Raw genomic sequence first — 12075 nt, 5'->3', positions numbered from 1 at the left:
TCATGTAATTGCTGAGTGACATTTAACTCTGAGGCTTTAAGTTACTCCTTTGTCAGCCAGCCTTCTCCTTCTGCCCTTCGCATTCCTCCCTCCTCTCGAAGCAACCTGCTTTTGCAGAGTAGTGCTTTAACTACACTGAAGTTTGGCTGGGCTTCTACATATTACAGCAGCAACACGAAAGCAAACAATTGAAGTATTTGAGAACAATGAAATATGTATGGCTATCTGTGACAGCCCTATAAAGCAGAGCAATTAGCCGCGTAATCCGAGAAAGCCAAAGCGACCGGCAGCCCACGGTTCCCTATTAGTTAAATGCTTTTTGTACGTCCTCATCCCATCAAATCAACTAACACTTCCTTTAATTGGTTCATGAATTATACAGCTTGGCTGCATTATAATTTAATCACCAGTAAACATTCCTGGGGCCCACTGTAAAGTGTATAGCGCTCATTAATTCCTTAATTTCAGCAGATGGAAGGGGAGATCGGATGAACGGTGGCAGTACAGAGCGCCTTGGGCAATGGAAGAAGGAAAAAAAGGTGGGGGGCCGTTTAGGTTTTTTAAGGGCTGTCAGAAACTCAATCTGTGAGCTGTCAGCAGCTTGGACCCGCTTCCCCCCGCCTCCCCCTGCCTTCACCCCACCTACTGCTGCAAGTGACTGACGGATTCATATGGAGGCTTGTCAACCCGTCTTTAAACATCAAGCCAGCGGGTAAACCAAGCCCAATGTAAATTAATTCTTGTCTTACGGGCCCCCCTTTCTCTGTCCCCATGAATATTTCATGGCGGGCAGCATAAATATTAATTCTAATAGCTCTGCACAGTGGTTATTATTTCTGTTTTATGACAAATATTCATAAAATATTCAGGACCCTTTTTTAGAACATTTACACACTTGATTGTGAAATTTTCCAGCTTCCTGGGGACACAGTAAACATATTGGGGTTCTCTTGATGGACTTTTTTCTCTCTTAATTAATACTACGCCACATTAATATTTAATCAGATTTAGTTTTCTTTTCCCCAGAAGTGAACCCTATTACATTTGAGGATTTATTTGACAGTATTTAAACAGGGAATTTTTATTCCCTATTATGAAATTGGTTTCCTTTGACACATATATAAAATGACACGTTATAATCCATTCTTTTATTCCCTCCCCTTGCCCCCAAATCATACACTTTCTGGTGTCAGGTCTTTAATTTATCTTATATACCAAATATCCTACCAACAACAAAAGTTAGTGTTTAAATGCAGGGAGTGGGGGGACTTTAATGTAGCATTTTACAAGAACACTTAAGTTTAAGCATCATTTACTATAAATTTGATTCCATTTATTTAAAAGGAAGAAAAGCATAGGTTTCCTTGTTGGAAACGGGAGGTACTAGAGAAAAGCTGCAGACAGATAGCAAAGGCATCCGTTCTGATATGAGTTTGCTAGTGCTTAACCCTGGAGTTCTTGCTCCACTCAAAATTTGCTCTGCAGAATCTCATTAATGCAGGGGAGGGTTGCGAGCATCTGAGGAAACACGTCTGCATTTGGGGGAGCAGATTCAGGTTCCTGACCTCGGGCCTCTGGGGCTGCAGAGGCTTTCGATTATCTGAGACCGAGTTTGATTAACCTTCTGGATTGTGGAAATCGTGCCAGCCACATTACTCTAAAGCAGTGCTGGCTGCCATCTTATTCTGTGATTCATAAAGCACCGCTGGAATGAACTCCAGGGGGAATGCAAAGATGCTAGAATAACAGCTGAGAGTAACAAGGAGGCAAAGAATAGAAATGAGGGGAGAAATGTAAAGCAGTTTTGCATGGAGGTAGTACTGCATCCAAGCCACTTATTACGCAGGGAAAGAGTTAATATTGCCTTAAAGAAGCGATTCAAAAGAAGCTTTAAAAATGCACCGAAGCCCCTAGTATGGGAACATTTGCTCTGCATATGTGTGCTTCTCACCACGCTTATGTAACGTTTACACAGCCGGTAGCTCTCCCAACCGCCGTCGCATGGAAGGGCTCTCGCTGCCAAAAGGCCTGGGGTTCTTCACTGCTGTGAGCCCGCGTGATGCCAGTGGAGCTACTTTGCTTTACCCCAGCTCCAGACCCAGCCCCTTGTTCTGTAAAGCAGGCAGGCAGCGCTACCCCACCAGCCTGCGCCTGGTCCCTGCGTGTGAGCCACCGCGGCACCCGCTGTGATGCTACTGGGGTGGGCTATGGGATGGACCCTGTCCCCTGGCTGCAGAGCCCAAGCACATCTAACCACATCTGATCACATCTAACCACATCTAACCTGTGGGTGAGAAATGTCTAAGAGAGTCAGGATTCTGCACCGGAACGGCTGCAGCTAAAAAGGATGCTGTTCATCCTCCCCTGGCCAAAAGCCACGTCCTGGGAATAGCGCCCCACTTAACTGCCTTTTGTCGTCACTCAACAGAAACGCAGCCCTTTGAAAAGTAAGATCCCATGCCCACAAATTGCTTGTCATCAAATGAATCCTTATAGGAACTCAGCGAGCAAAGCGCTCGTGCCGATTAACCTGTTTTAGTCTTTATGCAACGTATTTTCCCTTACGGTCGAAACCTAGAGGGTGAAATTACTTCCCAAAATAGAAGCAAGCATCTTTCCTCAGAAGATATCCCAGAACTTGAAAGACATTGGTGAATAAACCTCCCAACAGCTCCTTCCATAAATAAGAGATAAGGATCATTTCATCCATCACAGAGAGATGCAGAAGCAGCATTTAGGGTAGGAAGTAAACTAAGATCCGTGTTCAGTCGGTTGTGCAGCCTTAGAAGATCATTTGTACTCTGGGTACCCATGGGCAAAATACCGGGTTTATAGCTACACTGAAAGACAGCTGAACGAGACTGGGGGAAAGGTAGATGGGATCTGTGTAACCAGTTTAATTTTTAAGAGGGAATTTGGGGGTGCAGAATGTAATTATGGAGATACAAGGTGCGCCGAATCCTGTGGCTGGGCCCCTCATTCTTGAGAAGAGACTTAGCCAAGGTTTCAGGTCCAAGATGTGTCTATACTACAAGAAAGGGAACATTCATTAGTGGAACTGCTTGATCTGAATCAGGTGGCTGCCTAAATAGTCAATACAGACAAGATGACCTGGGTTTTAGCTGGGAACAGTCACTTGGATTCAGTGCTTCCTTCTACCTGTCACCTTGAACCAGTACCTTGTTGCTTTGCCATATCGCTGTGATAACTCAGTGGCTCTCAGGAAAAAGATCCTTGCCAGGCCTGCCATCTTACCTGTAGTTGGCTTGCTGTTCTTCTGTGATAGAAAGGTTTGTAGTTTTACGCATTTTTGGAAATCTTTAAGACCAAAAAAATGTGGTCAATTTTAACAGGGGGTCTTATAGTTTAGACGAATTCAGGAAAGTTGTGAGAGATGCTGCTCGTCTCCCTGCCAGTTCAGTCCATAATGCCCCCCAAGGCTTTTTATCCTTTTGTGAGAACTGTCTTGTTTCCTTCTCTGCCTGCTTTGGCTCTGTTTTATGAGCCAAAAGGAGGAGCTTGCATTCGTGCCAGTGGTCACACAAGGATTTTACCTGTGGTAGCCCTTCAGAGAGCTACTGCATCCATGCACTTCAACAACCTCATTTCTTTTTCAGCTTTATAGCTCAATTACAAAAATTGTAACCGCTGCATTGCCAGAGCTAAGTCCTCCAGGAGAGTTACTCTCCAGAGGGAACCACAGCATCAGATAACCCTGTATTGATACCACCCTGCTGTCTAAGATGTGTTGTGCCCTATCAAAGACTCCATTTTCTAGCCTTGAACTTGACATTTTCTACTTGTCTGCCTAGAAAAGAGAGTAAACTTTGGCTTCTTCCCTCTCCTTCCTCTCCCTCTTTTACTCTCCCTCTCCCTCTCTCTTTCCATTCTCTTTTGCTCACATTTACGGGCGGTTCTGTCAAAGTTCTGCCAGCAAAGTTTGCCGTAACTTTGAGATCACACAGGCATCTGATCCATTTTTTTTTTCTTAAAGCAGGCTGATGTGGTATGTTGTAAACTGCCAGGAGCACTTGCTAATTTAGTAGTTAATGACAGTCACAGAGAGTGTTTTTCTTGCCCCTGGAGAGGCTTTAGACACAGCTGGGGTAGATTTGCCACTATCAATTATGCACAATTTTAAACAAGAATTGGCCAGCAGGGGCCTCTTTTTTTGCAGAGCGTGGAGCGTGAAGAATGGGAATATGGCAGCTGGTACCTGCCTACGAGGGGGAAGATATATAGGAGTCAAGAAAATAAGGGAAAGATTAATAGCTTACTATTTTTAAAGTTGCAGTTTCAACTCAAAAAAGTTTAAATGCTACATTAAAAGTGGCCCAGTGCTGTTTTTTGTTGTTGTTTGCATTTTTGTTGGATTTTTATTTTTTTAATTCAAGCATCCAAACTTTACTGCAAGGCTTGATCTGGCCCTAGTGGAGCCACAAGCAAGCCAGGAATCTCTGTGTTTTAAAAGCTAGCTGGGGAGTCAAGATCCTGCCTCAGATATTATGCCACGTTCTCTTTTCATCCTTAAATGAAAACAAGGTATGAATTCAATTAGATTTAACGTTTTTGGTCAAATTTCACAGACAACAATTTTACAAAAACAGCTTGGCTTTGGGCTCCCTTCCACTAATGTCAATCCCAAATAGTTCCAGGTAATAGGAAATGCCAAGGATGAGAATCCGACCTAAGTAAATAGCTCAGGTCTAGAACAGTCAACACCTGGATCGTTCATCTAGGTCAGGCTCATAAAGCGGCGATGTTTAAATTACAGGACCAAAACCTGTGAAAGGCCACGGCCTGCAGGCAGAGTTTGGATCTCTTGAGATGTGAAGGCAGCTGGCAAGGCAGCGGAGCCATCCTGGAAGGTGACTCGGTACCTGTCTGGGGAGGGAATCGTGCCTTAATCCCTAGCTCAGTGACACAACACTTCTTTTTCTTCATGGCAACACATTTTTTCCATTATAGGTGCTTTGAGTCAGTGACATTATATCCGCAAAACAGGAAAACCACCTCCAAAAAATTCTCCGGAGGACAACTCTCAGCACTGACAGTTGTTAATAACTTGGATTAACTAGGTTGTTTGCCATCTGGAACAAATGCAGTGCTCAGGATTAGAGGAGTGCTGCTGTGGAGGTCAGTAAGCTTCCTTCGCTTGCTGTAGGGCTGTGACACATTTTTCCAAAAATGTCTCATGATCATGCTTGAAATAAAACTTACTTTTACCTTCTCCTCTCTCCATTTGCAAAGGGAAGCCACCACAGTGCCCTGGTGACCTCTAAGATGTTAGACAACACTGACTAGTCCAAAGCCAGAAGCAACGGGAATGCTCTTTTGGAACATTAGGAGGCTGGTAGGAAAGCAGTGTTATATTCCAGCTTTTAGACACCCTACGTATTTCATCGTCCTCCAAAGGCAGGCTAGTTCTCATAACAGGGCCTTTGACTAGGTACACAGTGAAGGTGTCATCAACATTATTAACTTGTTTAAATTGAATCTCTGTAATGTATCTGAAAGCTGTAATAGATTAGATAAGTGATATCAAGTACAGTGGGAAAGAGGCAGGATTCTGACATGATTTTTTTCCCTTCGATATTTGTGTTCACAGCTTTATTACCTGCGAAAGCTAGCTGGCGGGCTGGACCTTCCCATCCCTGTCCTGGGAGGGTGAACAAAGGAGAGAGGACAGGGCTTTGCTTGTGAGTTGCTTGGCTTCACTCCTGCATCTAGCAGCGATGTTGCTGCTCAGTGGTGGCCTGGGGGACATTTGTCCCCAGAGACCTGGGCTGAGAGGCTCTACCAAGTTGCACCCCACGGAAAACACTGAATTGGAACTGGATTCCAGTGATTTTTGGTTGGCACGAGGTAGGAGCTGAGCCCGTGATTTGGGGGTGAGGATTCTTGGTACATCTCTGCCCAGCCTCTCCAGTGAGCACCTCTCGGTGCTGCTGACTGACACCACTCACCTGTTGCAGAGCCGAACGATCGGCTTGCCAACTCTGAAAGAGAAGCTGCTAGATGCTAATCTAGCAGCATAATGTGGTATCCTTTGATATGAAGCTGTGTTTCCTTGCCTCCCTGTCTACCAATTCTGATGACATCTGTTTCATATTTCTCCTTGATAGAAGTTGTGACACATTACAACATACAAAGCCTGGCTGATTCCTAAAGCGAGCTTCACAGATGATGCATTTATGTGGGGAAAAAAAAAATTACTTTCTGTCTGTGAAAGGGGCCAACCTCTGTTTGAATCCAGTACTTGCAGGGAGTTGTTCCAGTTACTGCGCTAAATACTGGATCAAGGTTGTGGATGCAGTTCTCTTTCTTAGAGGATTTCCAAGAGAAATCCAGCAAAGGTGTTACCTGGACAGTTTGAGGGGCTGGTTTATGTGATCAGAATCACGGCAGCTGACAGGTGGGCACAGGAAATGTTGCTCAGAAATGCCTTGAAGCTACCAGAAATAGCAGAAGGCTGGCACCTCACGGAGTGCATGCATGTAAATGGGTTTACTTGTGTGAGTAAGCCTCCTGGGGCTACATAATAGACTGTGTGTGTTACGTGGCTCCTTCAAAATGATCATAAAGCTTTCTAATTGGAAGTACTTTAAATCTGCCTGATGGTTCTGTCTGTGTTTTCCCCCTTCATCTTTTTCCTGCTTCTGAACAATTTTACACTGACAGCCCCGGGGCGTGATGCTTTCTCTCATCTCCGGGGATGTGCGGTGCGGCGGGGTGAGGCGTCCCACCTCCAGCTGGAAGGACAGTAAGGCGAGGAGTTTGTGCTGTGTATCGTGCGTGCCTTCTTACAACCCATCCAGGGGAAAAAAATCTATATTAGCAGGGATGTCTATACTCTCCCACATCTTCCCCCTACACTTTTCTTTAATGGTGACACCAGACTGGATAATAAGAAGCGTCTCATATAAAAGAGAAGGGAAGCTCAGACAAGGCTTTCAGAGTTCATTTTTTGGCAGCTTTTTAAGTGGAGTTTTTTAGGCTCTTCTGTTTCAAACACCATAATACTTTCTGAGTTAGTAACTATGAATTACGACAACCTCTCTTGATATGCCAGGTTATAATCCTTTAGTGGTTTTGTTTATTTCAGAATATAATAGGGAGCCGTATCAATTATCATGACTGTATAAATGTTGTTCCTCTCTACTAGAATATTCATCTTGAGCTACATCATCAGATGTTACCTGTTCTGACAATCACGTTTTTGTGCCATTGTTGGGCAACAGAAACAAAGAAAAACAAAATGTTAAGAGTGTAAGGGATAAAAGAGTGTTGAAACTGTTGTTCTTTTCCTGTCTTTGGAATCTCCGAGATCTTGAATGTTTTATTCCTGGCTGTTATTTGTTACCACAGTGTGAATAGAAGTCATTATCTGTAAACATTTGAAAAGAGAGATGATTTTCATAACTTTAAATCCTACAAAGGATTCTAGTAATCTGCTATGTGCATGCCAAGGTAAAGCTCAGCCTTTCATCTGGTCTGATCCCACCCAGTCAGTGTAAAATGTTCCTTTGGTGAATGTCTAAAGCATACAGTATCTTTTGTGAGAGGCAGACAAAAACAAAAGTAGGAAGTCTGGCCTTGAAGGCAGCAGCAGGAGAAGGTGTATTATAAAGGAAGATATACTTACAGCCTTCAGGATTTGTGCAGTTGGTGAGTTTGTTTTCATGAGTTTTCAAAGGAAGCCTTGTTTTGAATTTTGCTGCAAATGAATCATTAAATGTGATCTTTGTCCTGAGCTGCTCTATTGCAGTGCTGTCTTCCAATGGCTGTGGGACTCTCTCTAGCCCAGGGGCTCACGTCCTCTCATCCTCAGCAGTTTGCTGAGAATTTTCTGCTGACAAATTGTTGAACTAGAATATAAAATTAACAGAACTGTTGTTCTAGCAGTCTCAACAGCAAGGCTGATTGTCAAGTGGGTTATACCACCCTGGGCCTTCCATACCCCAGCGCTGTTCGCTGTAGATCAACGCTAACAGAAAGGACACGGGATTGTCAGCACCATAATGTGACACGTATTAAATCTTATTACTCATTCTACTTTAAAGGATGAACGATAAGAGTGTGAGACAGGAGGGCTCACACTGTGGGGCTGTGTGGGGAGTAAAGGGTGAAAGAAGTGAAAGTGGGCTAAACGAGCAAGAGGGAAAACATTCATTGGCACCGAGTTGTGTTGTGCTGTTATTAGGGAAGGACCCATAACACTGGCACACCGGCGCTTTTTCTGTCCTGTACAGGAACAGTAGCAATATTTTATTTACCTGATGCAGAATGTGATTGTGATTGTATTTTCAGTTGCACTGAGTAGCTGGATTCAGAGAAAGATCAGAGGTAGCTGCTGGATTGTGAGTGGTCCAGGACAGACTCTGATATTGGCTCCGACTACAATTCAGTCACTGGTGTCCAGCCAGTTTGTTAAGCCCTGCCACTCACAGAACCGCTCATGTCACATATCAAGGAGCTCCTGCCTTTAAAACACAGTAACTGCTCTCCTGGTTTGAAGACTAAACAAGGTGGGAGAAGAGCCAGAGAACAGAGCTCCCATGCATGTGTTACCTTCTGATTCACTAAGGCCTGACGGACACTTCCATGTTTCTGTGTTCCTTTGGGATAAGGAGGAGCTCGTACTCCAAAGGTCACAAGTGTTGTTCTCAGGATGTTAATGCTCTTACTCATTGTGTTCTCCACAGGGTATTTTTCTTCAATCTTCCCTATGAATCCATCATGGAACGACTGTCTCAACGGAGGGTCGATCCAGTCACTGGGGAAAGGTTAGCACTGATGTCTCATGTATAACATTTTTTAAGACTGCCAGCAAGATGAAAGCACCAGGTAGACTTCATAGAAATCTAAGAAAAGTCAGGAATATCGTACTCATGTTAAGGGATTCCTTAAGAGAAAAGTTAAAATTTTCATAGCTACTCAAGTACCAACCCACCTACCGACTGCAGCAAGCTCCTGCTCTCAGAATAGGGCATTTGAAAATCCCAAAGACTGAAATCTGCAGTAGCAAGTAGCTCAGCTCTTAACATTGTAATGGTAACTAAATTGGCTGGTAAAAATAATGCTGAGGGAAGATGTCTGAAACCTAGCCTAAATGCAGATGGTTTTCAGACATTCCCATGGGAATTTTGATGGTTCCCCAGCTGGAGAAGATGGAAATCTTGCTGCATTTTACTTCCCCTGCCTCCTGTGTTGCTTCTGTCTACTGTGAGATATTAACACATCTCTTTCTCAGTAGACCAAACTTGTTTGAGTCACAGAGTTAGTGTAAAATTTGGTTCTCAGATGTGGCAGTTTGTCTTACTGGCAGTCCCATTGCCTTATTTCACCAGTGACCTTCAGGTTTACTGTTGTCCCCACCCTTGTTTTGGGGGGAACCAGTAACAGTGAAATACCATCCGAAATACCTGCTGAACTTGGAGCAGGAATTCCAACTTTCACCTGTCCCCTCTTTTTATGATTAACATCTTGAATGGAAATTACCCCACACTTACACTGTAAAGCACAATTTTATTTTCTTAATGTTTAAATGTATCCTGTTGAATCAAAGACAAATACTGAGCTCTCCAAGATTAGGTCCATAAATACTGGATTTGTGCCAAAGTGATACATGATTATTCAGACATCTCACTCTAGGTGTGACATTAACTGGTGACAGCAGCAGTGATTTGCTGTAAGTGTTCCCTTTGTTTTAGTAATAAGTGATGCAGTTGTTCAGAAGAAATGAACAGTACGAAGCAAATCATTCACACATCTTTGCATTTCTTATCATTAGGATTAGCCTGTTCAGTATCTGCTCCAGTTAACACGCTTTCTTCTTCCAAAGTCTGGGTTTTATTCCTTCCAAATTCATTGTGAATTGAATTGTTTTAGATGCTGTATCTAATCCTCGGCATTATATTAAACCTGCACCACTGGCTACAGTGCAGTGAAGAGGGTGGCCTTCAGCTGTGCTCTAAATAATCCTGATGTGGAATGAACTCTGTGTCCACATCATTGTACCAGCTGGGGCTGTAATGCAGCTCTCTGCAGAGACACGGAGACTTTGCTTCTCTCCTTGTTCTTGCATGTATTGGCTTTGCAGGGCGAGGGATAAACTGGTCTCGTGTCATCAGACACAAAGGGCACAGAAGACATTCAGTCAGAAGTAGAATTACTACAGCAGGAAATTTAAATATGTGTTTGCAAAAGAGCTTTTAGCAATTGCTGAAAGCCTCTGGCAGTACAGAAGCATTGTCAAAATACTTTTTGGTGTGTGCTGTCTGGGCAGACTGAGCTGGACTGCAGCAATGCTGCGGGACTCTGGTGATGAAAATCCTCTGACTTGCTAAAGATTGCTGACTAGATGAATGAACCCACAACTGGGGATTCAGGGAAGCCAAATTCTGGCATCTTGGGAATCGGGAGTAACTAAAACCTATCTTGGATTGAGTTAGCCTCTTTTTATCTGCAGCTACTATAAAAAAAAAATGCTAAGAGTTACATTCTACCTGGTATCCTCCCAGAAACAGAGACCGAGGTAGGGTACGTGTGTCTTCTTAACTTTCTCCAGTGACCTGTGCTGACAGCATTAACCCTACTGGCCAGTGGCTTATCAAGAGAAAACAGGTCTCTCTTTCACACTACAGCAGACCTGTCTTTCACACTCATACCAGTGGTGATTTGGAGGCTGTCATGTGAGGGCTGTGCTTCAGCTGCCCTTCTGCCATTTGCTGGAAATGCTCAGCCACATCTCTGCTAAGAGGAAATACTTGTAAAGTGTAGTTTGGGCGACACCAGCCCTGTTCTTGCACTTCTGAATCTTACCAAGAAAGTCCCCAGTGTCTGAGACCCTTACACACATTTTAAGTGCAGGTCCCTCAGCAGTGCCTGGATGCAGGGCTACGTTTGGACTCTGCTTCAGTGCAGAGAAAGCACTCAAAGTTCAGCAGATTTTTTTTTCTAATTAATGTCCAGTGTCAGCATAATGGTGCACAGCTAAGATTTTTAACAGATTTTTAAGACTTAAGTCAGGGGATTTTAGATGCTATTTTTAGGTAAGAATTAAAGATTACAAGTAAAACATGATACATTGGGATTGGATCTGGAACAGATCCAGAAATGCTTCATGAGGCATGATAGGGATTTCTCTGCACCTGATGTGAAGTATTTAAACACCACCCACAGTCTGTGTCACCTCGAGAGAAACTCTTGGCTCCTGAGCATCCAGCATTCCAGGGAGCAGGAATGCCAAATAACTCACCCTGCAATTTCCAGTCATTGTTTTGAAACCCCAACCTAGAGCAGGAGGAGGCGCTTCCAAGGAACTGGGATAGGCAAAACCCGTGGAATATCTCAGGCGTTGGCTGCTGTGCCCTCAGACTGAGCTGAAGCGGTGACATTTGTGTCTCATCTCCAGATACCACACGACGTTCAGGCCAGCACCCACACCGGCGATCCAAGCCCGTCTCAGGCAGCACCCTAAGGACAAGGAAGAAAATATAGAGAAGCGTGTGGAGACCTACTACAGGAATGTCAAGGAGCTGGAGGAGTTTTATGAAGATGCCTTTTATGTCAATGCTGACCAAGATCCTCATGTTATCTTCGAGTTTATAGAAAGCTGTATCATTAAGCCCCTTCCATGCAAGAAGTTTAAATGCTTGTAATTGTTTCTTCAATAGCTGGTTTTAAATCTTTCCCTGTAATGTTTGCGGTCCAGTCACTGATGTGGCAGGTTCACAGGGGAGCAGGAACTCAGTCAAGCTGTGTTAAATTTGAAGCTTCCCAAGGTTAGATGAAGTATGGAGTTTTGTTTTGTGCTCTAAGGTATGAAGCACTGCAGCTGGAAAAATTCCTGTGTTAATTAAAACATCCTTTTCTGAATCTGTGATGGAGCGAATAGTAGTTTTGTCTTAACTGTGTAATACCATGCAGCCAACTTGGATCATTAAAGCTATTAGATGTGTTTCTGTCTTACTGCACTCTGTGGTCTCCACCAGAACTACGTGGGCCCGCCTGTCTGTCTCTGACAGTCTGCTGCAACCAAACACAACAGCAAATAGAAAAATGAAGCTTGCA

The 12075-nt window shown here is 43.8% G+C and overlaps 1 protein-coding gene across 3 annotated transcripts in view; it reads left to right on the top strand.

Annotated features, from left to right (window-relative positions):
- Positions 1-11930, top strand: part of AK8 (adenylate kinase 8) — a 75711-nt gene extending 63781 nt beyond the window's left edge. For all 3 annotated transcript variants that reach the window (XM_032200254.1, XM_032200253.1, XM_032200255.1), the window contains exons 12-13: positions 8706-8786; positions 11417-11930. In XM_032200254.1, coding sequence (XP_032056145.1) covers positions 8706-8786; positions 11417-11663 — 328 coding nt within the window. In that variant the 3' untranslated portion in view covers positions 11664-11930. The remainder of the gene's footprint in view (positions 1-8705; positions 8787-11416) is intronic.
- The last annotated feature ends 145 nt before the right edge of the window (positions 11931-12075 follow it).

Source organism: Aythya fuligula, chromosome 19 (assembly GCF_009819795.1).
Source record: "Aythya fuligula isolate bAytFul2 chromosome 19, bAytFul2.pri, whole genome shotgun sequence".
Lineage (NCBI taxonomy): Eukaryota > Metazoa > Chordata > Aves > Anseriformes > Anatidae > Aythya > Aythya fuligula.
Note: the sequence above shows the minus strand (reverse complement) of the source record. Positions and strands in the feature narration are given on the sequence as shown.